Source organism: Callorhinus ursinus, unplaced genomic scaffold, assembly GCF_003265705.2.
Source record: "Callorhinus ursinus isolate GAN/ISIS: 27379988/994484 unplaced genomic scaffold, GSC_fseal_2.0 scaffold90, whole genome shotgun sequence".
Lineage (NCBI taxonomy): Eukaryota > Metazoa > Chordata > Mammalia > Carnivora > Otariidae > Callorhinus > Callorhinus ursinus.
Window position 1 is genome coordinate 1011115 of NW_027397152.1, and position 25990 is coordinate 1037104.

At 45.5% G+C, this 25990-nt stretch overlaps 3 protein-coding genes across 6 annotated transcripts in view; 2 read left to right on the forward strand and 1 right to left on the reverse strand.

Moving 5' to 3' along the window:
• Nucleotides 1-26: 26 nt before the first annotated feature.
• TDRKH (tudor and KH domain containing) lies at nt 27-16567 on the forward strand. 4 transcript variants are annotated; one of them, XM_073888416.1, is made up of 14 exons: nt 27-141; nt 357-437; nt 9237-9385; nt 10111-10217; nt 10808-10997; nt 11691-11830; nt 11931-12255; nt 13459-13619; nt 13807-13979; nt 14199-14263; nt 14527-14678; nt 14908-15009; nt 15281-15377; nt 15832-16567. In XM_073888416.1, the coding sequence occupies exons 3-14, from the start codon at nt 9262-9264 to the stop codon at nt 15978-15980; spliced, it is 1785 nt and encodes a 594-aa protein (XP_073744517.1). In that variant the 5' UTR covers nt 27-141; nt 357-437; nt 9237-9261; the 3' UTR covers nt 15981-16567. The 4 variants fall into 4 exon arrangements, with proteins under 4 accessions (XP_073744517.1, XP_025714216.1, XP_073744516.1 ...); XM_025858431.2 differs by lacking the exons at nt 27-141; nt 357-437 and adding exons at nt 549-684; nt 15561-15650 and having other exon boundaries at nt 15832-15971; XM_073888415.1 differs by lacking the exons at nt 27-141; nt 357-437 and adding an exon at nt 549-684.
• A 1921-nt stretch (nt 16568-18488) lies between these two features.
• On the reverse strand, nt 18489-24391 carry OAZ3 (ornithine decarboxylase antizyme 3). The gene is given in 8 exon segments (XM_025858366.2): nt 18489-18736; nt 19495-19580; nt 20092-20267; nt 20985-21059; nt 21061-21121; nt 21410-21579; nt 24265-24318; nt 24383-24391. Coding segments are annotated over 8 exon segments (774 nt in total). The 3' UTR covers nt 18489-18593.
• Nucleotides 24392-24599: 208 nt separating this feature from the next.
• MRPL9 (mitochondrial ribosomal protein L9) overlaps nt 24600-25990 on the forward strand; it is a 4776-nt gene continuing 3385 nt past the window's right edge. Inside the window, exons 1-2 of the mRNA XM_025858389.2 lie at nt 24600-25095; nt 25269-25425. Coding sequence (XP_025714174.1) covers nt 24979-25095; nt 25269-25425 — 274 coding nt within the window. The 5' untranslated portion in view covers nt 24600-24978. The remainder of the gene's footprint in view (nt 25096-25268; nt 25426-25990) is intronic.

The window sequence follows — 25990 nt, forward strand, 5'->3', positions numbered from 1 at the left end:
CTGTTTCATGTTTTCAAAAAAAAAAAAAATGTTTTCCATGCCTCCTGAGTCCCTGCCACAGTATTAGGACCAATCAAGGCAAAGGGTCACAGAGGAAACAAGCGGCGGAGCATCGCCCATCTTGAGGCTGCTTTCCCCTCGGTAACTGGGGTGTCGGGTGGCACTGGCTTTGTACAAAGGCACTAATTTTTTGCGAGCGGTGACACGCATGAGTGACTCCACGCCCTCGCACCTCGGTCCCAGACTCAGGAACGCTGATTATCCCCCAGAGAGGAGGTGGAAGCTTCCTTGGTAATTGGACTAGAGGTGGGCTGGGAGGACTCCGTGAAGCCTCTAATTGGCTGTTTAATTCTCAGCAGGTGCAGTCTCAATTAACAACGTCTGATCTCCCTGGCTCCTATTGGCTGACTTGATGGCCGGCTTTGAATTCCATCCGGGTAATTGGATATCAGCACGCAGCAGCCCCGTCGCTCAGGGGCAGCCCGCGGAAGGATTGGTTGTGGCGGGGCCGGCGATTGGTCAGACTGCGAGCCGGGCGTTGATTGGTGCAGACGGGCTGCGGGGGCGGGGAAGAGGCCGCTGAAGCGAGGCAGGCGGGGCTCGAGTTGCGGTGCGAGAGGGAGGAGGCGACGGCTGCTGGGGCGAGGTGCGAGGCGGAGCGCGCGGCGGCTGACTCGAGGAGCGGTAAAGGCGGGGACCGGGCGCGGAGGCTCGGGGAGTGCGAGAGGCCGGGCCGGGGGTGCCGCAGGCAACAAGCAGGCGGGAATGTGGGGCTGAGAGGAGGGAGGCGTCTGGAGGGTATGGGCAGCCGAACCCCGGGCTACCAACCGAATCCGGAGGACATGCTCTGGTCCCACAACGGACCCGGTGCCGGAGTGTTGGCCCCAAGCTACTTTGGACTCCTCGAGTGATCTTTTTTGAGACTGAGAACCGCCATCAGTTTATCAGTTTGCCTTTTATTTTCTCCAGCTTTTTCTTTAATTATTCTAATAGGATGACTATTTACAGTCGGCGGAATAATAAATTGGGGTTTTTGTTTTGCCAGTTTTCCTCCTTACTAATGCAGATATCCCCCACGGGTTTTGGCTGAAGACTCCCGTGTCAAAGCTACATTTTTACCCTATTCTCAGTTTGAAATGGGTTGGCTTTCTTCACTCATTGGTTAAAAATAAATGTAGCGAGGATGAGAAAATTGAACAACCTGCTTCAATTCAACAGGCCTGTTACCATGTTTTAGCTACTTTGTAGGTTCTGGTTATTTGGAGATAAGGGAATGAGAGATCCTTGCCCTATGGAGCTTTCAATGATTTGACTCCTAACGATGTCTTTGAAATAACCTAAAAGTAAGACTTATTTACGCATATCAAATAGTCAGCAACTGTTTTATATAAATGTCAAGAAATTTCAAAATTGGTTTTTACTGAAAACCATTATCTGCATCTCTCACCTTGAAATGATCCACATGGCTCCTCTTTACTCAGCTTCCCCTAGAACTGTGGTCTTAAATTCCAACCTCCTTTTCACATTCAATTTGAAGTAATAAAATCAAACACAAATTGACATTCAGTACTATACAGTTATATCCCTGTTGTCATCATATTTCCCACTTATTTTAAAAAACTATTAAATGTATATTGTAGCAAAGTCATACTTGATTAATCAAGTAGATATTCATTCTTTGAGACATAAGCTAACTAACGCAAACTTCATTTGTAATATGTGAAAAGGAGTTAAGTGAAAATTAGCTCTCGATTCAAATAGACATCACCTAATAAATTCATCCTCGTCATGGACATTCATCTTCCCACCACATTCCTTCCACCACCAAATCATTAATATTATGTCTCAAACACCATCTACCAGGTGCTCAAATGAGGAACCTGGTAGCCAGCTCTTTGGCTCACCCTTGAACCTTTCTGTGAACCAGTTGTTAGATCTTGTGTGTATTCTACCTAGTAAAACTCTCCTCTTCCGTCTCCATCATTGGCACCTGAACTAGCCTCTGAATTGGTCTCCCTACCCCACACTTGCTACCTTCCATTCATTCTCACTACAGAGCCAGCCAAGAATTACAAGCAACGCATGTGTTATGAAGGGATGTTTGGAGTACTATAGAAGCCCATAGTGATGAAACCTAACCGAGCATGGAAAGTTGGGACTGGGGAGGAGGGCATTCATTGGCAGCAGAGCAGGAGGAATATCAGATATTTTTTTTGCCTTGATCTTGATAGTTTCTGAACTGAGGTAAAAATGCTATTAGTTTTTTGAGTCTCCTTAAAGAGGTGCCTTTGTGACTGGTGTTCAGACCACATTGTATACCGCATTGTATGGAAATAACTAATTAGCTGTGTAACCTTAGGGAAATCCCTTTATTTCCCTGGACTTCGGGTTCCCCAGTTGGAACATTATTGGTGGAATCGTATCATTTCTTTGGTCCTTCCAATTCTAAAATTCTATGGTTTCTTAGGCATGAATTGTGGCCAGAAAGGTGTTAAAAGGCAGCATTAGAGTGCAGATTAAGTTACCACTCTTGTTCACAGGCCTAGATTTGTTTCCCAAAACCTTTAACACCTACAGACAATCTTGCCGGTCAAGATTAAGACCTTCCCTGCCAACAGGAAGCCTCATGAAGGCAGCTACCAAGTCTGTCTGGACTGTTCTGTCCCCCAGGGCCAACCACACACTGGCTACTCAATATTCATTAGTTTGGATGAAGAAAAATGATTTGTATTTTAATGAGGTAGTTTTCAACTCTGTACCATCTAAAAAATCTTTTAAGTTCTAGCTCCCCCAAGGTGTTGCTTTTTTTTTTTTTTTTTTAAGATTTTATTTATTTGACAAAGCCAGCGCACAAGTAGAGGGAACAGCAAAGGGAGAGGGAGAAGCAGCCCCCCCACCTCCGCTGAGCAGGGAGCCCCAATTCGGGGCTCAATCCCAGGACCCTGGGATCAGGACCTGAGCCGAAGGCAGACGCCTAACCAACTGAGCCACCCAAGCACCCGCAGCTGTTGCTTTAACCAAGAATTTATATTGTCTTTTCATTGCCTGTAATTAGTGTGTTGTAATTTGGTGTTTTGTCTTTCCTCCTAGACTGTATTTCAGGGCAAGAATTCTCATTCCTACTTGTGTCCCCAGCATGCTCAGCCCATAACAAAGAGCTAGCACTATTTAAAATGAGGCACTATAATAGTGAAGATGAGCTTTGCACTTTAGAGACCACATAAGAAAATATATGAAGTAACCTAGATAAAAGAAGTGAACTCTCTTCTGGATACCCAGAATAAATCATCTCTTAATATAACAAAATAGCGGTTTGAGGTTCAAAAATTCAAGACCTTAAGGAAAAATCTTCTGAAACAGCTTGTTTCCTTTCCTTTGGTATATGCAAACATGATACCACCCAAACTTGCACAGAGAGCAGTGAAAGGTTTTATTTACAGCCTAGAAAAAAAGAAGCTGATTATTTTTTTTATCCAGTTAGGAAAGGAACCTCATAACTCAAACCCACCTTAAACTCAATCCTTTTCTTCCTACCCACTAAAAAAGGAAAAAAAAAAAAAAGCCACATTTCTCCATGTCTATACTAAATCTCCAGAAGTGATATACTATATATATTGGATCTTCTAACTGAATAATGAATTGCCTGAAATAAGGAGACACTTGCAAAGGGTCCCTCACCCAGGTAATACAAGGTTTTTCTCTTTTGGGCATGAGTGGGAAAGAGAGTAGATGAAATTTGTTTAAAACTATTGTCTAAAAACATAGATTTTAAAAACATAGGCAAACTTCTGGTGGTTCTCTAAGGAACTTTATTCGTTTCTACTGGTCAGTAAAGCTCTTGAGTCCAGATGCAAAATTTGGTCCTCTGAATGTAGTAAGAAATCCACCTGCAGTCTTAACATTTTTCCCTGCTTCTTGGAGTGAGATTTTTTTTTTAAAAAAAACTTTATTAGCATGAGGGGGGGAGGAGGGCGGAAGGAGAGGGAGACTCAGGGCTCAATCCCAGGACCCCTCTGAGATCATGACCTGAGCTAAAGGCAGACACTTAACCAACTGAGCCACACAGGTGTCCCTGGAATGAGATATCTGTGCTAGGTCTCCTCTTTTCCTTCATCACTCTTCCTGAAAGGCTTTCAGGGAAAGCACTGTTTCTGTTTTTTTCTTTCCTCCTCAGGAAAAGCACATTTAGAACCAAAGTTTTATTCCTGAGTAGGTCCGATATTAATGAGTATGTTTTTAGCCTTCCTAGAACCAGTTTTTTTTAAGGTAAAAAAACTTTTTTCTTGGATATCAAATCATCTGGGTTGAATTTTTGTACCTAGAGGCAAATCATAGCATAAATTATATTTCCTCACTCATTTTAAAGCAAATTTCATTAAAAGCCACACTGTTTTGTTCTACTAGATTGTACTATCTGGAAGTAGACACTATCTTTAGTTTTTTACCAACCAGCTACAATGCTTTCTACTAGTGTTTATTAATTTTGAATTTCCTAAATAAAGACACCAAGTACTGTTCTCAGTTTATGTAAAAGAAAGGGGGGAGGGACTTCTAAAGTCACTTTGTAAGGTTTTTAATATCCAAATAATAACCCAGACTCTGGGTAAGAGGTAACCTCTCTAAGCAGGTATATTCCTCTGTAAAATTGGGGTTAACATTTCCTACCTGACATGATTGCGTGAAGATCAACTAAAATGATGGAGGTTAAGTGCCTGGTGGCGTAGTAGTTACTCAGTACATTTATCTTTTCCTCTTTTTCATCCTTAGTGTCACAATAACATCTAGCACCTAGAAGTGCTTAATAGATGTGGTTGACCTAGCCTGCTTGAAGCCAGTCTTGAGGACACAGGCATAACAGATACACAGTTGCATACAGTGTGAACAAGTGCTATCATGGAAGTCTCATTCACAGGGCGACAGGAGAAACTCACCTTAAGTCAGCCAGGGGACATCCCACAAGTCTCAGAAGTGTAGCAGTAGAGCTGAGACGTGAGGAAGGAGTAGGGTTTTGCCAGGGAGACCAGCTGGGCTAAGGAGTATGACCAGGAAGACAGAAGGGACACAGGAGAGCACGTCCTGTTCCCCTAGTAGCAGTGGGATTAGGGTATAGAGCTGTGAAAGTGGTAGGCAGAGATTAGATTATAAAGAACCTTTCATGCCACTAATGAGTTTTCACATAGACAACAGAGTTGCTGAAGAAGTTTGTTCATTCAACAAATGTTTTTTCTTTTTTTCAGTTTTGTGAGTAGGATTTTATTTTTATTAACATAATGTATTTGTTTCAGGGGTACAGGTCTGTGATTCATCAGTCTTACACAATTCACAGCGCTCACCACAACACATACCCTCCCCAGTGTCCATCACCCAGCCACCCCATCTCTCCCACCCCCCTCCACTCCAGCAACCCTCAGTTTGTTTCCTGAGGTTGTTTCTTATGGTTTATCTCCCTCTCTGGTTTTGTCTTGTTCCATTTTTCCCTCCCTTCCCCTATGATCCTCTGTCTTGTTTCTCAAATTCCTCATATCAGTGAGATCATATGATACTTGTGTTTCTCTGACTTATTTCGCTTAGCATAATACCCTCCAGTTCCATCCACATCATTGCAAATGGCAAGATTTCATTTTTTTGATGGCTGCGTAATCCGTTATGTATGTATACACACACACACACACATATACACCACATCTTCTTTATCCATTGATCTGTTGATGGACATCTAGGCTTTTTCTACAGTTTGGCTATTGTGGATATTGCTGTTATAAACATTGGGGTGCACATGCCCCTTCAGATCACTACATTTGTATTTTTGGGGTAAATACCCAGTAGTGCAATTACTGGGTCATAAGGTAGCTCTGTTTTCAACTTTTTGAGGAACCTCCATACTGTTTTCCAGAGTGGCTGCACCAGCTTGCATTCCCACCAACAGTGTAGGAGTGTTCCCCTTTCTCCGCATCCTCACCAACATCTGTCATTTCCTGACTTGTTAATTGACTGGTGTGAGATGGTATCTCATTGAGGTTTTGATTTGGATTTCCCTGATGCCGAGTGATGTTGAGCACGTTTTCATGTGTCTGTTGGCCATTTGGATGTCTTCTTTGCAGAAATATCTCAACAAATGTTTATTGACTGGCTACTGTGTGCACTGAGGAACAAGACAAAAATTCCTGCCCTGTGGAGTTTACATTCCATTGGGGATACAACCAAAATGAAGACCTCACGGGTTAATATGATGACTTTGGCTTATAATCACAGTGAGATTGAAAACCACTGGAAGGTTTTGAGTGGCTGAGTAACGTTATTTGACTTCAGCTGTTGAGAATAAACTGAATGGACAATGGCAAATGCCGGGATATAATTGATTGCAATAATCTAGACAAGAGATGATGGTTTAGAACATGGTTGTTAAGATGACCGTCTTAGCAGTAGAGAGGTAAAAAATGGTCAAATTCTGGATAATTTGAAGGTAGAATGAACAGGATTTGCTGACAGACTAAAGGTGCTATTTGAGGGAGAGGATGAGTAAGATTTTTAACCTGAGGAACTGAAAGAATGGACTTGCCATTTACTGAGTCAGCTAAGGCTACAGGCAGGGAGTGAGATCAGGAGCTCAGCATTGTACCTGTTAAGTGTGAGGTGCCTATTAGACCTCCAAAGACGACGTTGTCTCCTAGGCCGTTGGGTATACAAACCTGAAGTTCAGGAGGAACGGCCCTAACTGGATCAGTGAATTTGGGAGTTATCAGCATACAGGTGGGATTTAAAGCCAAGCTATGAATGAAACTTGGCGAGATCACTAAGGAAAAGTGAGGTACAACCCACAAGAGGGCAAAGGACAGAGCCCTGAGGGCAATGTGGTGTTTAGAGGTTACAAGCAGGAGAGGGAAACTGATGGATCAGCTACAAGGGGGAAGGAAAACCAGAAGAGTGCTGTTGTGGAAGCCAAATGAAGAAAAGGTCTCAGAGCAGGGGGAGTCCCCAGTTGTGCCAGATAATGGGGGTGAGGGCAGGTAGAGTGAAGACGGAGAATTAACCATTGGACTTAGCCATTGGAAGTCACTGGTGACCTTGGCAAGAACAGTGGGAGTGGATTCAAGAAGAAGAGAAATTGAGCACAGAAGTATTAGCACTTGTGAATTTTCCTGTAAAAGGAAGGGAAGAAATGAGAAGTATTTGGAGGAGTAAGTGGAATCAAGAAAGGGTTTTCTTTAAGAAACAAGAAACAGTGACATGTTTGCTGATGGAAAGATAAAGATCCAGTAGAGAGGAAAACATTAACAGTGCATGAGAAGGAAGGAGAGCAACACTTTTATGAGAGCTTTCAGTGCCAGAAGCAGAGACCGTTCATCCATGGCCACAGGAGAGGAGGTAGGGATTTGGGCATAGATAGAGGTAGGTGGGTAAGTGTGGTGGAGCTTAGTTAATATTTTCTCTGAATGCTGTACTTTCTCAGTGGCATAGGAAGTAAGACATGAATTGAGAGTGAGGATGGAGGAGGTGCTAGAGGCTTGAGAAGAGACGGTATGAGTTGTCTGGGAGCGTGGGTGAGAGAGGTTATGGAATAAGGAAATACAGTGATGATGTTAAGGTTAGCTTTGTGGATGGGCGCCTGGGTGGCTCAGTCATTTAAGTGTCTGCCTTTGGCTCAGCTCATGATCCCAGGGTCCCTCATCCGGCTCCCCACTCAGAGGTGAGTCTGTTTTTCCCTCTCCCTCTCTGCCCCTCTGCCTGCTGGTGCTTGCGTGCTCTCCTCTCAAAGAAATAAAATCTTAAAAATTAGCTTGGCAGCAAAATGAAGATACAGTGCCAGACAAAAAGCAACAAGGCCAATGGTCTGAATGAAATTTGATGAGCTTCTGAATCAGTCAGGTGCAGTGTTGTGGAGTCATTAGTTGAAGCTGCAGGTGTGGATGAAATTGCCCAAAGACAGCAGAATGACAGTAGTAGTGGATATAGGCCATAGGAAGACAAGCCCAAAACTGCAGAGGCACTTCCAGGGAAAGAGGAGAAACCAAGACAAAGAAGGTGCAGAGGTGGGATTAGATAGGGCTTATATGTGCCATCTAGGTTGACTATCCGGAAAGTTGTAGTTTTGGTGAAGGAGCAGGGCAGACCTCCTTTCAGTGTTAGCTGAGGAATAAAGAGAAATCAGGAGTAGAGATAAAGGAATAAAAGAAGTAGAAGGAGCAGAGCCTAAAACTAGGCCTGAAGGGGCGCCTGGGTGGCTCCATTGGTTAAGCATCTGCCTTTCACTCAGGTCATGATCCTGGAGTCCTGGGTTGAGGCCGCTTATCAGGCTCTCCACTCAGCGAGGAGTTTGCTTCTCCCTGTGCCCTTCCCCCTGCTCATGCACTCACTCGATCTTTCTCTCAAATAAAATCTTTAAAAAAAATAAAACTGGGCCTGGAAAGCCATTCCTTGCAGAGACAACAGCTTCTGGAAAGGCCTAGAGGCATGGAAGGGCACAGATAAGCAATTTTAAGTAGTCTGATGTGAACTCTAAAGGTATATTTTTGTAATGTTTGATTCATTTAATTTTTTTGTTCCTTCATCTTACAAAATTGTGATCAATGGGGGCAGCTCAGTTGGGTAGGCATCTGCCTTCGGCTCAGGTCATGATCCCAGGACCCTGGGATCGGGCCCGCGTCGGGCTCTCTGCTTAGCAGGGAGCCTGCTTCTCCCTCTCCCTCTGCCTGTTTGTGCGCACTCTCTCTGTCTAATAAATATTTTTTAAAAAATTGTGATTGATGTATGGTTTTCCTTGGGAGGGGGGGAGGGAATGAAGTTTGCCTCTCTTTAATTATATGTCCCTTAGCAACTTTGAAAAAATGCCCTGAGACCTTTTACATGAAATAGGTTTTGGAAAAAAAAAAAAAGATTTTGAGACAGCTCAGGCCCTTAATATGAAAAGGTTGGTAGTAATAGTCTTTTTTTTTTTTTTTAAGATTTTATTTGTTTATTTGACAGAGAGAGAGAGAGACAGCGAGAGAGGGAATACAAGCAGTGGGAGTGGGAGAGGGAGAAGCAGGCTTCCTGCCGAGCAGGTAGCCTGATGCGGGGCTCGATCCCAGGACCTGGAATCATGACCTGAGCCGAAGGCAGACGCTTAACAACTGAGCCACCCAGGCGCCTCCAGTAGTATTCTTTTTAATAATACTGTAATATGTTCCCATGCCTCTCTGCCAATCATAAAGGTATAGGATGAAAGCTTCTTCTTTTCCCTCATTTACTTATTTCAGGGTGTAGGTCTGAATACAGCAGAAAATGTCCACTGAACGAACTTCTTGGACAAGTTTGTCCACGATTCAGAAAATAGCACTGGGCCTTGGGATCCCAGCCAGTGCAACGGTTGCCTATATCCTATACCGCAGATACAGGGAAAGCAGAGGTATGTGAACCCCACAGCTGTACATATGGAAATGTTCAGAATGTGCTCTGGCCTTATTAAATTGAAATGAAAATTTTCCTTGCTGGACTGGGTTTGTCTGTTGGGATGTAATTGGCTTTCTGTGAGGGATCTTTGAAACGGTTTTGTTTCTTCTGTGTTCTTAATGTGCAGCGAGTCTATGAAATGATAAACTCATTTGATAATTCTCTTTTGTTCCCTTCAACAGCAGCACCATAATGCGTTCTTTTTTTTTTTTTTTTTTTTTAGCATCTATACTCTTATTTATCTTTTTTATATGCTTCTTGTGTTTAGTTGTTAGAAGGCTAACCATGGGATCCAGTTTCCCCACAGGCTGAACCTAAAGAAAGGATTTAGGTACAAATGGAAGTTCTGAGCCCAGTGGACTCCTTGGGCAAATTTTAACCTTCATTCTTCTCCAGGAATCCTCTCCTGGGAGATCCAGTTTGCCCAAAATCCAGCACCCCCTCCTTGCAGATCCAAATACTTTCCCCATTTTTTAGCATCTTTAATAGTATCCCAGAGATAATGCCCATGTTCTGGTCTTCTGGGACCCTCTCATTCCTACTCAGATGCTACTTCTTGTCATTATGGTTGAGATTTTTGGTCTATCTCGTGGATCATTCTCTTTGACAGCTAGCTTCGGGGGGGGCTGGGGTACCTTGGATGCTATCTAAGTCTGATCTGATGAGTCATGATCCGTGCAGAAGAGCGGTTGACATTTGTTGGGGAGGATGACATTGAGATAGAGATGCGAGTTCCCCAGGAGGCTGTGAAGCTCATCATTGGCCGGCAAGGAGCCAATATTAAACAGGTAAGTGTGCAAGCAAGCAGTTGGCTTTCCCAGAGATTGATTTTGCTTAATCTTGCTTTCCTTCTCTGCCCCCATCCCACACTATGTATGTCTTTAAAAGAAAAAATACAGGAACTTTTAGTTAACTATGCTCTTTTCCTTCTAGAGAGGAGTACTTCTCCCTAGAGCGTGAATGACTCAGCTTGAAATGGGGACTTTTGATTGCATGATTCTCAACTTGGTGTAGCTTGAACCATTCTTTTCTACTATGGAATTAATGAGCTCTTGTTAGTAAATGTTGAGTTGCTACCTAATTCTACCGTTCATTTGGAATGTCAAAACAAAATATTTGATGCTCCAAAAAAAAGAAATTAGGGGGAAAGAGGGTTCTAAACACAAAGAGAAACTGTTTTGAATTAATTGCTATTTGAGATTAGCTTGTCACTAATCTCCTTTCATAAGTACAGGTAATTGAAGACTGCATATAGCATCCTGATTTAGCTGATTACTGTCCAGTTCCATCTACCTCCAGGGTTAGGTTGAGAGAGTACCTTGCTGACCCAAACAGGAGCTATTCCAGAGCGTACAGCCATGTATCCTTTTCTCTGCAGTTGCGGAAACAGACAGGTGCTCGGATTGATGTGGACACGGAGGATGTAGGCGATGAACGGGTGCTGCTTATCAGTGGGTTTCCTGTTCAGGTGTGCAAGGCCAAAGCAGCCATCCATCAGATCCTGACAGAGAATACCCCCGTGTCTGAGCAGCTCTCAGTTCCCCAGAGATCCGTGGGCAGGATCATAGGTACCACTGGACAGCTTCCTTTTTTCTTCACCTTTGCCTTCTTTCACACCTTCCCAAGGATTTTTCCTGGCCTACTTCCCTTCACCTTGCTAAGGGGGGGAAAAAAGACAGGGACGTTGATACCAGAGCTTTAGTTTTTTATACAACCTGTGGTAAAGCAAAACCCATTACCTCAAGAAGTTATGTGATCTGAACCTTACAAATATGTTCCACAAGGGCTCAGGTAAATGTATCTACCTCATAATAGATATGTAAAGGGAAGCTAAACCTGCTCATGTTATCCCAGATCTTTCAAGATAGTGCTTTTCTAGAGCACACCTGTTATGCCTTTGCCAAGGCAGCATTCCTTATGCTGCTATTAGAGGTAGAGAAATGTCCATCATTGGCCCAGTGTTTCACACACAGTGTGAGATATCTTCTGAAGTATAGGTGTAAAGTATGCTGAATGATCAAAAAATGTAAATGACATGAAGTTACACTAACCAAGAGTTTAAGCAGAAAGAGCAAATATTCCCTAGTCCCCCTTTTACAGTAAGGATTGCAGTAGCTCCTGCTTCTATTCAATATCTTACATTTTGTTCACTTTGGAAATGAGAACAGACTTCTCTCCCAGCATATACAAAATAGTGATTTCTCTAGTAATTACGTTTGACCAGGAGGAAAGGACAGGTTTTTATGTGTTTTTCAATGCAGGGAGAGGTGGGGAGACTATTCGTTCTATCTGTAAGGCCTCTGGAGCCAAAATTACCTGTGACAAAGAATCAGAGGGGACATTGCTACTATCGAGACTGATAAAAATCTCAGGAACACAAAAGGAAGTGGCAGCAGCCAAGGCAAGTAGCTAATAGATTTGAACTGTGTCTAAGAATGAGAACCCTTTACTCCATCCTGGGTGAAAATATCTGGCCACAGAGATCTCATCTCTTACCACAGCATTTGATATTGGAGAAAGTTTCAGAAGATGAAGAACTTCGGAAAAGAATTGCTCATTCTGCAGAAACCAGAATCCCACGCAAGCAGCCAATCAGTGTAAGAAGAGAGGAAGTGACAGAGTCTGGTGGAGCTGGAGAGCCAGCTTTGTGGAAAAACGCTGGTACTGGTGCAGAGCCGGAGCCAGCTAAACCACTGGGAGCTCCTCCCCAGAAAGGAGGCGGTGACACAGCTGTTGTAGGGCCAGAAGGTGCTTGGGAGAAACCTAATGGTGACAGCTTTCAGAAATCTGGAGCCCAGACCAGTCCAGAGATGTCCATGTTTGAAAGTATGTAACAAAGTGGGAACCCATTTGCCATATGGAAGGTAGAAATACTGGCTTAGATAACCCAAAATAGGAAGCAGTAAAAACAATTTATTTTCTTGATTGCACTTATAAGTCTCTTCACAGATGTCCCTTTGTGTGGTAATATTTTACTTGAGTTAGTACTAAACATAAATAATTTCTGAACACAGACCAGCTAGTGATGGAGAATGATAGGAAATATGCTAGTTCATGGGGCCCCTGGCTGGCTCAGTCAGTAGAGCATGTAACTCTTGATCTCAGGGTTGTAGGTTTGAGCCCCATCTTAGGTGTAGAGATTACTTAAAATCTTAAAATGTGCTAGTTCACAGGAAATAGTCTGAATATAACCAATAATTGAATTTACATGATATTCTTTTTTTTTTTAAAGATTTTGTTTATTTGACAAAGAGAGACACAGCGAGAGAGGGAACACAAGCAGGGGGAGTGGGAGAGGGAGAGGCAGGCTTCCCACGGAGCAGGGAGCCCAATGCGGGGCTCGATCCCAGGACCCCGGGATCATGACCTGAGCCGAAGGCAGATGCTTAACGACTGAGCCACCCAGGCGCCCCTACCATGATATTCTTTCACAGATTTATTAAATAAGTAAAATACTCAGCCTGGTTTGTTTTTTGTTTTTTGTTTTTTTATTTTTGGCTTTATTTTTGGCTTCTCATTACTGTTTTTAAAATCATCACCGTTAAGAATGAAACAACTGTGAGCACTTTCTTCTGTGCATAGGTTCTGGGATGGGGGCAGGGAAGACCAGGGCCCCTGAGAGGTTCGAAGACTTGTCCAGGGTCACATAATGAGTCAGTAATAGAATGAGATCTGGAACAGGCCCACATCTTTCCACTGGTCCATGCTTCAGCTAGCATATGGAGGATTTACCTTCGTTATAATTGGTGTCTGATTTGAATACATGGCAGATGACTAGGAATGTAAACTCTCTTACTGCTCAGTTACATAAAAAGGTACACAGCTCAACTTAGGACCTGTCTTCAGGATGTTCTTGTATGATTCATCCAGTTGTCCCTCCAGCCATTTTTTAAATGGTAATAGCCACTTGGTGTTTGTATCTCTCACCTCTGAGACAGTCTCCCCATTTCAACCAGAGATGGTTCTGATATGGTCACCAGCTTAGATGGTGAGGATTCTATAGCTTAACTTGTTTATCCCTATGTTTAGTCCCCAGTCCTGACTTCAGTTTCCATGCCGATGAGTTCCTGGAAGTCTATGTCTCTGCCTCTGAACATCCCAACCACTTCTGGATCCAGATCATTGGCTCCCGCAGCCTGCAGCTGGATAAGCTTGTCAGTGAGATGACCCAGCACTATGAGAATAGTCTAGTGAGTTGCCATAGGGACAGGGCTGGGTTTGATGAAAAAGGGGCCTATCTCTTTTTCATTGTGATATGTTCTCTTCTTTTCCTGGGAAGCAACTACTTGTTTATTCTTCCTTCTGGTACTTCCTGCTTATCTGTTTTTTAGCCTGCCCATCCTAACCTCCCATCCTGATCCTCATCCCCATGTGCAGCCTGAAGACTTGACTGTGCACGTGGGAGACATTGTAGCAGCACCTTTACCTACAAGTGGTTCCTGGTATCGAGCTCGGGTCCTTGGCACCTTGGAGAATGGGAACCTGGACCTCTACTTCGTTGACTTTGGAGATAATGGAGATTGCCCACTGAAGGACCTCCGGGCACTCAGGTCAGTGTGGAGGCCAGGGTGGAGTCCCAGTTGTTAACTCAGCGTTGGCCATAGCTGGTGGTGTGCTCTTGGCACTCATAGGGGGATTGGGAATAGAACCGATTTACAGAGAGCAGATGATTATCTTCTCCAGCTGGGTTAATTGGTGATCTCTAGAAACAAGGACTATAAGAGACCCTTCTGTCGCTGGGATTCTAATTTCAGTTTCTTTCACCTTAGGAGTGACTTCCTAAGCCTTCCATTCCAAGCAATAGAGTGTAGTCTGGCACGGATCGCCCCCTCAGGTAAATTGGTCATATGGCCTATTGACCTTGCCTCTACATAGAATAACTTTCATAGGGCACATGGAAGGAATTCTCACATTCCCAGACTTTGAGTTCTGGGGCTCAGGTGTCTTTTCCTCCCCAGCAGTAGAAACCAGCAGCCTGGCAGGCAGACATAGGTGCCTTCTGGGGTAGAAAGGGGTGGTTCCAATTTTCCTCCAGGGTGTAATCTCACCCCGTCAGCAGGGACCCCTTCTTAGGTTCTCCCTGCAATCTTTTACCAGGTGAACAGTGGGAAGAGGAAGCTTTGGATGAGTTTGACAGACTCACTCACTGTGCTGACTGGAAGCCCCTGGTGGCCAAGATCTCCAGCTATGTCCAGACTGGGATCTCAACTTGGCCCAAGATTTACTTATATGATACTAGCAATGGGAAGGTACGACTGGGGTCCACTCATAGCTCACTTTCTCTTCAGTATATTTATAGTCTCATTCACTTTTTCTTTCCTAGAAACCCTCATCTGATACTTCTCCTACTTCATAAGATCCTGCTTACTCTCCCACTAAAGGAATGTCTTTGAAGTATCCTAACTCTTCTGTCCTAGTTCCTCATGTATTCCCATCCCTATAGAGAGAATATCATTCCCTTTTCATTTTTCTTCTCAGAAACTTGATATTGGGTTAGAATTAGTTCGTAAAGGATATGCAGTTGAGCTCCCGGAGGATGTGGAAGAAAACAGAGCTGTCCCAGACATGTTGCGTGACGTGGTGAGTGAGCCATTGTGGCTACATGTAGGGTGCTGCTTCAGGGCAGGTCTCTCACCTAGAGAGACAGGAGGGCTTCTAGTCCTTCGGGCATTCTATGAGGGCTTTCCTAAGGAGTTGCTCCACAGGTTGCTCAAAGGAAGCATTGTGTCCCTCTTGGCAGCCAAACTCAACTGCCTTAACCAGATCCTATGGGCAGAATGATGGGGGTGGCCTCTCCTTTCCTACCAGCCAACACTGTGTTCTTCCTTTCTCTCTTGTCTTCATCCTGCAGGCCACAGAAACTGATGTCTCTCTCAGCAGCGTGGTCGCTGAGACCAAGAAGAGCCCTGGAGAGAGAGCAAATACCCTGTCCTGCCTCAGCTTATCAGGTACAAGCTGCATTTCCTCCCTAGAGCATCTTTGGAAGTTACTGGTTTTCAGTGATTCTCTCCGAACCGGGAATGATGTGAAAGCTTGGCTCTTAACCAAAGTGATCACTGAGCACTAAGAAGCCCATTTGTCCCTGAGTCTCAGTGGCCATGCCTAACTTGCTCTCCATCCCTGCTAAGCAGAAGCTGCCTCCATATCTGGTGACGACAACCTGGATGATGACTACTTACTCTGAAGTTGGCTTCCACTGCCTCAGCCGCCTGCTTTGCCGCGTGAGTGCAGCTCTCCTCGGTCTGCAGCCACCGGAAAGTAACAAGGGTGACCACCGGGGCCTTGCCTTCTCTCTGCCCTAGCCTGTCTGAACACTGCTCTGCAGCTGAGTTCCTGCAGCTTCACTCTCAGGCTGAGCCCGTTCAAGCGTGTTGTGTCTCTCTGTGTTTGTGTCTTTGGCAGGATTTGGCCCAGGATTTGGTGCCTGGAGAGAGGAGCCTATGATAAAAGAGATCTGTGCAGTCCTTCCTCTGTTACATACACGATCTGGCTTGCTGTGGACCAAACGCTTTCTCTCCTTCTGTTGGACTACCAGAAAGAGTGCGGGGTAGAGGGGGACAAGTACATGTTCCCACTCCACCCACCCGACCCTGTCTTCTTCCAGAGTTTGCTTCCAGGCTGCTCAACATCTGGCTTACTGTTTTCTGCCAGGCATTGATCTATGCTTCCACAAGGCTGTGTCCTTTTTGAGCCTGGGAAGCAGCCAGGGTTTGGTCACTGGAAGTGATGATTCTGCAGACTTCTTACTCACCTCATCGGGTGACTGTTAGTTAAAGGAGGTCTTTGGCAAACTCAAAGACTGCAATTGAGTCAGGAGGCAGAGGCAGAAATCAGTATAATTCTATTAAAAAGCCTCAGGAAATGGGAAGAGAACACTGCCTCCCAGCCTTAACTGCTGATATGTTATTGGAGATAGGTTTTTTGAAACAGTTGCTCCAGCTATTTCCCTGTAAACTTTGGTTAAAATACAATACAAGCAGACAAGGAGAGAGCAGCTCTGGAAATGTTCTAAAGTGCTAGTGTAATATCTGCATGTATACGGACGTCCATAAAGTGAAAGAGAACTTATATAGCTGTTTGAATCATTTGGGGGATTCTTTGCTGAATAAAGTTCTCAAGAAAATTATCTAAAACTAAATGTTGGTTGAATCAAGGTGGAAGCAGGCCTGTGGGTATCTTCTAAACCTAAACCTGGTAGAATTTGTCACATGCTTCACAGGGATGGCCCATCTTTGAAACAAGTGACCCTCTCATGCACAGATCCTATCCTTTCCCTAAAGTTACTTCAGAATTAACCATTCACTAAGAACCAGACCAATTTAGGTTTAGGTTATATAAATAACCCACCGGGGTTTCTGGGTGGCTCAGTCAGTTAAGCATCTGATTCTTGATTTCAGCGCAGGTCGTGATCTCAGGGTCTTGAGAGCAAGCCCCACCTCAGGCTCCTTGCTCAGCTGGGATTCTGCTTGAGATTCTCTCCCTCTGCCCCTCCCTCTCCCCTTCCCCACCCCCCCCCCCCCCCCCCCTCCTCACATGCATGTGTACTCTCTCAAGTAAAATCTTTTTTTTTTTTAGAGAAATTACTTGAATATTTTTTTTTAAGATTTTTATTTATTTATTTGAGAGAGAGAGAGCACGAGAGGGAAGAGGGTCAGAGGGAGAAGCAGAACCCCCTGCTGAGCAGGGAGCCCGATGTGGGACTCGATCCCAGGACTCCGGGATCATGACCTGAGCCGAAGGCAGTCGCTTAACCAACTGAGCCACCCAGGCGCCCTCAAGTAAAATCTTAAAGACCCTACCCAAACTAGATATTTGGAAGAAGAGGCCTGAGTTCTGGCAGATCTCTACTATGTGAACTTACTGTAAGACCTTTGGGAGCCATGTCCTCATGTCTCCCCGCATTGTGGGCAGTAGTGTGCAGCCAATGAGCGCTGTGAAGGGACTTGGAAGCAGACATTATAAGCAGCAATGTGGGTGGTGGATTAATGGCAAATGAACAGGGCTTTTTAAGGATCAGCAAGGTGAACTGCAAAACTTAAAACTAGCACATAAGGATGCCTTATGCAGGGTTTTAAATCTAGGAATTAGGCCTTCCATATACTGCATGGCGACTATGTTTTCCCATAGCCACAATTTTCAAAGTATATTTTCTCAGAAAAATCTCAGTACCATTTAGCAGAAAGGCTCCAGTGAAGGAGCATCTGTGATGAGTAGCTTGTGGGGTCTTGGAAGAATCAGTGAAGGACTGCCATTGATCTGGCAAGGTTTCAGAACTTGGCTGCAGTGAACCCACCCCTGAAGCAGGCTTGGCTCTGGGTTTGGTGCTGCTCAACAACCAGGTCATGAGGCCCACTAGTTACCAGGCTCCTTGGCCCCTTGGCAATTACCCTTAAGTAGAGGGGTCCTTGATATAAATCATTCATAGGACTTGGTGCTCAGGAAAATGAGTGGTGCCTCATTCCTGGCTGCAGTCTGTTACTGTGAATGCTAAGTCTGTCCCTTTAATGCGGCTTTTAAGTCTGGCCAATCAGATGGGTTCGTTATTCTTTCAACACAATCCTGTACTTTCCTTGCTGTGTGGAATGTCCTCTTCTATGCTTACTTCTCATTTTGCCTGTTGAAATCCTCCCCTTGAGCCAAAACTGGGGGATCCAGGTACCTTCTTGGATTTCCTCCACATCCAAAGAGAAGGAATTAGTATTTCTCTAACTTGAACTGAAATATATGGACGAAAATCTCCCAACAAGGCTTAAGTCTTTTTGAATTCCATAGTGCCTGGTTTTTGCTCTTGGCAAGTACTCAGTAAAGGGTTAGGATAAGTAAATGGCTTTGGGAGTAGGGGGGAAGGCAAAGAAACCTAAAATCCTTGGCTCCCTTCCCTCTCTGGTGCAGGTCCCTCTGATTTTTTTTCCATCATTAAATGTTTATCCTATAGTGAATTCAGCTCTATAAGGGTCCTGTTCCACTCCAGCCAACTCACTTTCCTGCCAAAAAATAGTGAACACTTGAGGATTGCATAACCAACCCTGCCTTCCCCCCCCCCAAGAAAAGTGAACGCCTGAGGATTGCACTACCCTTTATTCCTAAGATGGAAGGTGTCCTGAATCACATCCTGGTTCCCATTTATCAAGTTCCCATTATCCCCTCAGCAGGAATAAGTATGTTCAGGGAGGCTCATTGGAGAGGTGGCCAAGGTCCCTTTCAAGGGGATACACCATAAAGATGACATTGTCCCAGGAAGGGAGGGCAGGGTGATTGGGTCTGACCAACTCAAAGCCCATGTAGCTGAAGGCCCGTAGCAGGGCACCTGTGAAAAGAGAAAAAAAAAAATAGAAAACACTCTGAGGCTCCATACAACTATTCCCCACAGATTTGGCTTCTTTCACTGGGGAGTGGCTGGGGGAAAGCCGTGTAGTGTAGGCATTACGGTGACATGTTGTGGACTAGCTGACTTAGACTCCAACCGTGGTTCTAACATTTACTTACCTTTGTAACATTCTACAAGTTAACCTTTCTGACCTTCAGTTTTCTCATTTGTAAGATGGGGATCATAGAACCTTCCTCACAGAATTTAAATGAGCTGATGTTTAGGAAGCCCAACACAATGATGGTCTAGTAAACTCTTGACCATCTTCTGTCTTCTAACAGAGTATGAGGGAAGAGGTGGTTTCTGCAACATATGCTCCAAGCATCTGGGTAAATATATTCCTATCCTCCTGGCCCTGTGTCGAACCCCTTCACACTGTAGGTGCTTAATATGTTTGAGGTCCTTTCTGTCCCACCAGCTACATGCCTTGAATGGTTCTGTGTTAATTTCACTAGTGCTTCTTCAGTCTGGCTTCTGACCTCTACCTGCAGGGCCTTCCTCATCATCCTAGTGTAATTTGAATGCACAGAGTGCTCGGTGCCTTCATTTCCTTGTGGGCGAAAGGGGGTGGTTAAATCCCTGAAATGCCTATGAGCACGTTCTCTTCTAAAGAGTGGGGGAAGAGAGTCTCCTACAAAGGAATAAGTTGCTGTCAGCTGCTTCAGCACCATGGGCCAGGAAGGACAGCTGATCCCCACCTCTGTCATTCCGGTTGTTTTGGAAGTTTACGAACACAGAGTCCACATTGGTCTTCTCCTCCACATACTCCAGTGTTGCAGTCAAACTAGGGGCCAGAGGGAAGAATCATGGTTAATATTTAGTGAACTAAAAATCCAGACCCCTACTTGGAGTAGAAGAAACCTTATTCCATTTTTCCTGACCTAAGCCAGGAAGTGAAAGTTGATGAACTTGCATTGATAGATTGTCCTCTGAAGGCCAGGGATTGCACACAATAAGACTGACACCTGAAGGGGCCTGGGGAGAAGGAACTGCTATATAAAGACAAACAGCTAGAAGGCACGTCCTATTACTCAACTATTTAAGGATCCTCACTTCTGTGTTTCTGAATCGGAGTCCAGCAACCTCCCATGGGCTATGACTCCTTGAAGCCCAGATTTTGGCTCAGCTCATGGGCTTGTTTGCATGCCATTTCAGTGGTGTGAAAGTATCTAGCTTGTGAATCAACCCTCAGTGGTTAGCATACCCACTACCTGATTATGACATAAAAGAAGGAAAGCCCCTGCCTCTTCCCCTCTCCCCCTCCTTTCCCTGCTTTCCCATCTGGGATCAGTCACCTTTCTCGGTTGCCTTGATCCAAGGCCCGATATGGGATATCCAGGAAGAGTCGATGGTCACAGAGAAGGCCGTGCCAATGGGCAGAGGTCTGGGGGGTGAGGCGGAAATGGAAGTCTAACTGCACTGGGTCCTGACGGAGCAGGGGGTCAGTAGCCAGCACCGTCAGGTTCCCAGCCTGGAAGAATAAGAGAGTAATAGTCTTCTGTTCTCATCTCGACCTTAAATCAGATCGCAGGCTGATTGGCTAGGTCTGAGAAAGCTAACGGGGAGCTGACAGGGAGCCTGGGAGAATGGGAGCCAAAGTCTTTGTCCCTTAGTTCTAGGACCAAATTCTCTATCGTGGAGCTTTCCTTGATATCAAACAATCTAGAAAGGAGTCAGTGCAGTGACAGTATTACTGCCTGTTAAGGCGCACCAACCCTTCAGAAACTTACATCAGAGGGCTGCTTCTTTAAACGACGCTGTGTCATTTGTTTACTGCCTCTCTGATAATGCTCTTCCACTTTTTTCCATGATAGGGGTTTTGTCTGAGTTCTATTTCTCTTTTAAAATGTAGAGGTCTACAGGCATGTTACTGCAGCAGGATAGAGGGACAAGTTGAGTAGTTCTGGTTTCTAGTCCCTGCTTAGCAGCGAAACAGCTTTATGTCCCAGAAGTCTTACTACATTCTGCTCTTTGTTCCCACCTCCTCTTTTCCCGTTAAACTTTTCACCACCAGCTCTATGATCTTGACTTAATATCTCTGGGCCAGAATCCTTGTTTCTAAAGCAACTAGCTGTTATACATGAGCTCCAAGATCTACCATTTCTTTTCCAACTAGCCAATAATGCCCCTTCTTCACAAGGTGTCACTGAAGCAAGCTAGGGGCTTCCCTGGCACAGAGGCCACTTACCGAGTATAATTCTTTAAGCTGGTCGTGATCACCCTGCTCGGTGCTTCTGACCGCCTGGAGGCCTGCTAGGGACTCAGGAGCACTGAAGGCAGGAACGGGGCCGGAGTGTCAAGTCCTCCCGTTCCTTATAAGTGATGCTGGTTGGGAAAAGGGGCCCAAATTAGTTTCCCTCTGTGTCTGAGAAGGTGAGAGGCTCATAACTTCCAGGTACACAGGACTGGGCTCTGGCACTATCTTCTGTATCTTCTGTGGACCAGCCTGTTTCCATTCTCCCAGGCCAGCCAAATGGAAAAATTTTAAAGTTCCATGCCAGCCTTCCACCCCCTTTTGCTATTATCTCTTGCCACTTGGGAATTTCCTTCAAATTCTTTTATTTTTCCTGACAGTTTATATAAACAACTACAAGTAGAGATGAAAACAAGTACCTTTTATAACAACAAGGCAGCATCTTCTCCCGGAGGGTGATCCGGTATTTGTAACAGTAAAGGTAATAGGCGTATGGTGACCAGATCGGGTAGAGGTAGTTCCGTGTTTTTCCCCTCTTGATATAAGAAAGGGAGAAGGCAGAGGGGTGTAACCTGTTACAAGGCAGTTTCTCAGTTCAGTGCCTCCCCGCGGCAAAGTGAGGTTCAGAGATGGGTGGCAGAGGTTCACACAACTTGGTGTCATTGTGACCCGGTGGGCACTATGACATGGGCAAGGGGGTTAGCCCTTATGTCACTTCAGGACTCCACTCTGCTGCTCCCCTACCCCACCCAACCAACCCCCTTATCCTGTTCATCTAGTAAGTCCTTCCTGGCTGTACCAGTAATTAGAATACTTTAGCTTCTGTACTGATTGGTAAACAGCCCTGCCTGAGCACTGTCAAGCATACCCAACGTGGCTCCTTATTCTGGCATATATCCTCATGCGTGTGCACACTCTCATGTAACACACACACATACACACATCCCACTTGAGTAACAAACTGGTTGGTGTCTTAACACTGTAGGCTTCCAAGGCCCTGATCCAATGTCTGACCTAATACATTGGTTCCCAGTTCCTATCAATTCAATAGTTTTATTATATCCCCACTTTTAATAATCCAGGGGTGCTACACATTGTTGAATTATCTCATTGCCTTGTAGGGTAGAAATTGCAAACAGCCTCCAGGACCCAGGACAGCTAATGGAATTAGTGGAGCTGCTGGGTGGGGCTGTAGCAAAATGGAAAGCTCATACCCTGTCTAAAAGAAGCTGACAACTCAGCTCTATCCAGTTGTAGAAATGCAGACTCAGTGGTCCCAGATTGTATGATTTTTCAACATAAAATGGAAAGATAGATTTTTGTGTTAAATTCCTCCAAATTTTTTAAAAAGATTTTATCTATTTGAGAGAGAGAATGAGAGCACGAGAGGGAAGAGGGTCAGAGGGAGAAGCAGACTCCCCGCTGAGCAGGGAGCCCAATGCCGGACTCGATCCCGGGACTCCAGGATCATGACCTGAGCCGAAGGCAGTCGCTTAACCAACTGAGCCACCCAGGCGCCCAAATTCCTCCAAATTTTTTAACTAGTGGCTACTAACTCAAAAGATAAAAACTGTTGATGAAAAAAAGTCAACATTGTGAGCAAAATTTGATTCTGGGGCCACCAGTTTGAGACCTCTGCGTATTCATTCACTCATCCATTCAACAAATATTGATTGAGGGCATACTGAAAGCCAGGCAGTATTCTAGGTGTTTGGGATACACCAGTAAACAAAACAAAGGTCCCTGCTTAATGGAACTTAGCTTCTAACAGCGAGAAGACAGGGGCAGCCTGGGTGACTCAGTCAGTTAGGTGCTCTGACTCTTGATTTCGGCTCAGGTCCTGTAGTGTGGGGCTCCTCGATCACCAAGAAGTCTGTCTCCCTCTCCCTCTCCCCCTGCTTGCACTCTCTCTCTAATAAAAAAAATCTTAAACAGTAAGAAGACAAACATAAACTATAAACATAATAAAATTTAGTATGTTAGGTAACTGCTATGGAGAAAAGAGGATAAAGGAAGATCAGGAGTGTGAAGGGGGTGGGGCAGGCTGGAGAAATAAATAGGGTAAAAAAAATAGGGTGATCCACATAGGCTTCAATGAAAAGGTGACATTTAATCAAAGATTTAAAGGTGGGGAAGTTAGCCAAGCTAACATCTGGGGGTGAGAGCATTCCATGCCTAAGCTACAGCCAGTGCAAACGCCCTGAGGAGAAAGTGCCTGGTGTTTTCGAGAAACGGAGGGCATGGTGATGAAGTCAGAGCGCTAATGGGCCAGATTAGGGAGGCCCTGTAGACGATTGTATGGCCCTTTCCTTTTGTTCTGAGTAAAGGGGGAAGTCACTGCAAAGTTTTGGGTAGGGGGATGACATAATCTGATGTGTGGTTTTTTGTTTTGTTTTAAAGATTTTGAGAGAGAGAGCACGAGAAGGGGGAGGGTCAGAGGGAGAAGCAGGCTCCTCGCTGAGCCCAATGTGGGACTTGATCCTGGGACTTGATCATGACCTGAGCTGAAGGCAGTCGCTTAATCAACTGAGCCACCCAGGCGCCCTGATGTATGTTTTTTAAGAGATCCTGACTGTTGTGTTGTAAATACACTGCAGAACACTAAGGCAGATTTGCTAAGAAACTACTGCAGTGATCCAGGAGAAAGATAGCATCTTATTCCAGGCTGAAGCACTGGAGGTGGTGGGAAGAGGTTGGATTCTGGAAATAGTTTAAAGATAGAACCCCCAGGATTTCCCGGAGTCTGAGAGAAAGAAGTTGAGTCCAAGAACCGAAAGAATAGTTTCCATCAACTGAGATGAGGAAGGCTGCAGGTGAGGCAGTTTGAGGCAGGGTAGAGACGGGTTTAGTTTGAAGCATGTTAACTTTGACTTGTCCGTTAGATATATAAGGAAAAGACAAATAGGCGCCGGGCTATTCAAGTCTGGAGTTTAGGAGAAGTCGAGGATAGAGAAAGAACTTTGGAAATCACTGAGACTGAATGAGGTCAAAGCGGTGTGTATATTGAAAAGTCAAGATCGGGAGACTGTCCTAGGGGCACTCTATAGTTCGGAGAAAAGGAGAAATCATCAAAGCAAACTGTGAAGAAAACTGGCAAAGCAGGAAGAAAACAGAAACAAAATTGGTGTCCTGGAAGCTAAGTGAGGCAAGTGTAATTACTGGAGGAGTGAGGACGTTTACGGGTCAACTAACAGGATGCGTAGAGCGCCTTTACACAATCTCCGCTGCCAAACAGACCCTACTCATTCCATCTATGTGGTCTTCTCTCCAGTACCGAGATCCTGCACAGAACAGTCTGGACCGGGCTGCTGAGGGAGCAGAAGGCAAGCTGGGGACAAAGCACAAGGTGGGGTGAGGGCTGTGGGGTGTCAGCTTGCCTTCTGCTCTCTCACCACTGCCATACTTTCCTTTTTCTGTGGCTCATCTCCTTTGTGATTTAGAATTCTTTTAAATGCTAGCTTGAGTACCACAGTTGTAAAGATTAAGGGTAGGCCTCCTGGAGTTGCCATCGTTTTCCAGAGGATCCCATCCCTCCGCCACTTTTAGGAAGATCTCAAGTAAGGAAAAGTGAGAGCTGCATCCCTCTTTCCTCAGCATCCAGTTATCACAGAATGCCAGAGCTGCAAGTGACCTCAGAGCTGCGAGAGATAAACCAAAGCCCCCATTTTTAGAGATAACGTGAAGCCAAGAGGGAGACGGTGTCTTTTCCGGTTCATGTCACAATCTGTCGATAACTATGGGCGTCCCTGGCCGGAGAAGAAACAGGGAGGAGGGAATGAGGAAAACGCTGAATCACGGATCGTTGCTTTCAGCTCTTTGAAGTCCCGGCGGCAGCCAGGCGGCGAGGCCAGCGTCCAACCCGGGCCGGGTCCGCCCCTCGGCTTCGCCAGCCAGAGCAGCGGCGGCTCAGGCGCGCCGCGGGCAGCCGCAGGGGCCTTTCCTGCGCCGGCGCTGGGGGCCTCCTCCACGCTCCCTCAGCGCTGGTAACATGGCGGCGGCCGCGGGGAGGGCCCTGCTGCGAGGAACGGTGCGGGGGCTGCTACTCCCGCGACTCGCAGGGGGCACTCCGGGCCCGGAGCGCGACTTCAGCCTCTCTCACAATCGGGTGAGGGCCAGCTCTGAGCTCTGGGAGTCCTCGCCTCTGGTGGGGCTCCTTACGCCCGAATACTGTTCTGGGGGGGCCGCGCCGTGGCTGTGGCGGGCTGTCCATGTGCCGGCGGCTGAGGGCGGCAGGGGGTTCTCCGGGAGACTCGCTCACCCTCGCTCCCCGGCTGCCAGGGCACGGTCATCGTGGAGCGCTGGTGGAAGGTGCCGCTGGCCGGAGAGGGCCGGAAGCCGCGCCTACACCGGCGACACCGGGTCTACAAGCTGGTAGAGGACACGAAACACGGGCCCAAAGGCAGCCTGGAGCTCATCCTCACGCAGTCGGTGGAAGGTAAGGCCCGGCAAAGACACTCCCTGTCTTAGGCTGGCTCTGTTTGGCATCAGCTTTTCCCTGCCGTCCCCTCCTTAGCTGTTTCTCGTCCTTTCTCTACTTTGTAGAAATTATGTCTGTATTTGAGAGGAAGAAGCCATAGAAAGGACTATGGTTGCCCTTGCCTTCCTGCATACAAAAAGAAACGTGAATGCAGCAACATCAGTAACAGTGCGTGGAGGGAAAAGGAGGCTTAACAGCAGGTGCTACAATTCCTGAAATCCTGTTAAGGGAGCAACTCTCACTTTGTACAGGGAATATTAAATTTCTAAATCAGGCTCTTAGAAACAAATTAGAAGTCTTTAAGTGTTATTCTTAGTGAACATTTTTTTTAATTTTTTATTGTTATGTTAATCACCATACATTACATCATTAGTTTTTGATATAGTGTTCCATGATTCATTGGTTGTGCATAACACCTAGTGCCCCACGCAGAATGTGCCCTCTTCAATACCCATCACCAGGCTAACCCATCCCCCTACCCTCCTCCCCTCTAGAACCCTCAGTTTGTTTTTCAGAGTCCATC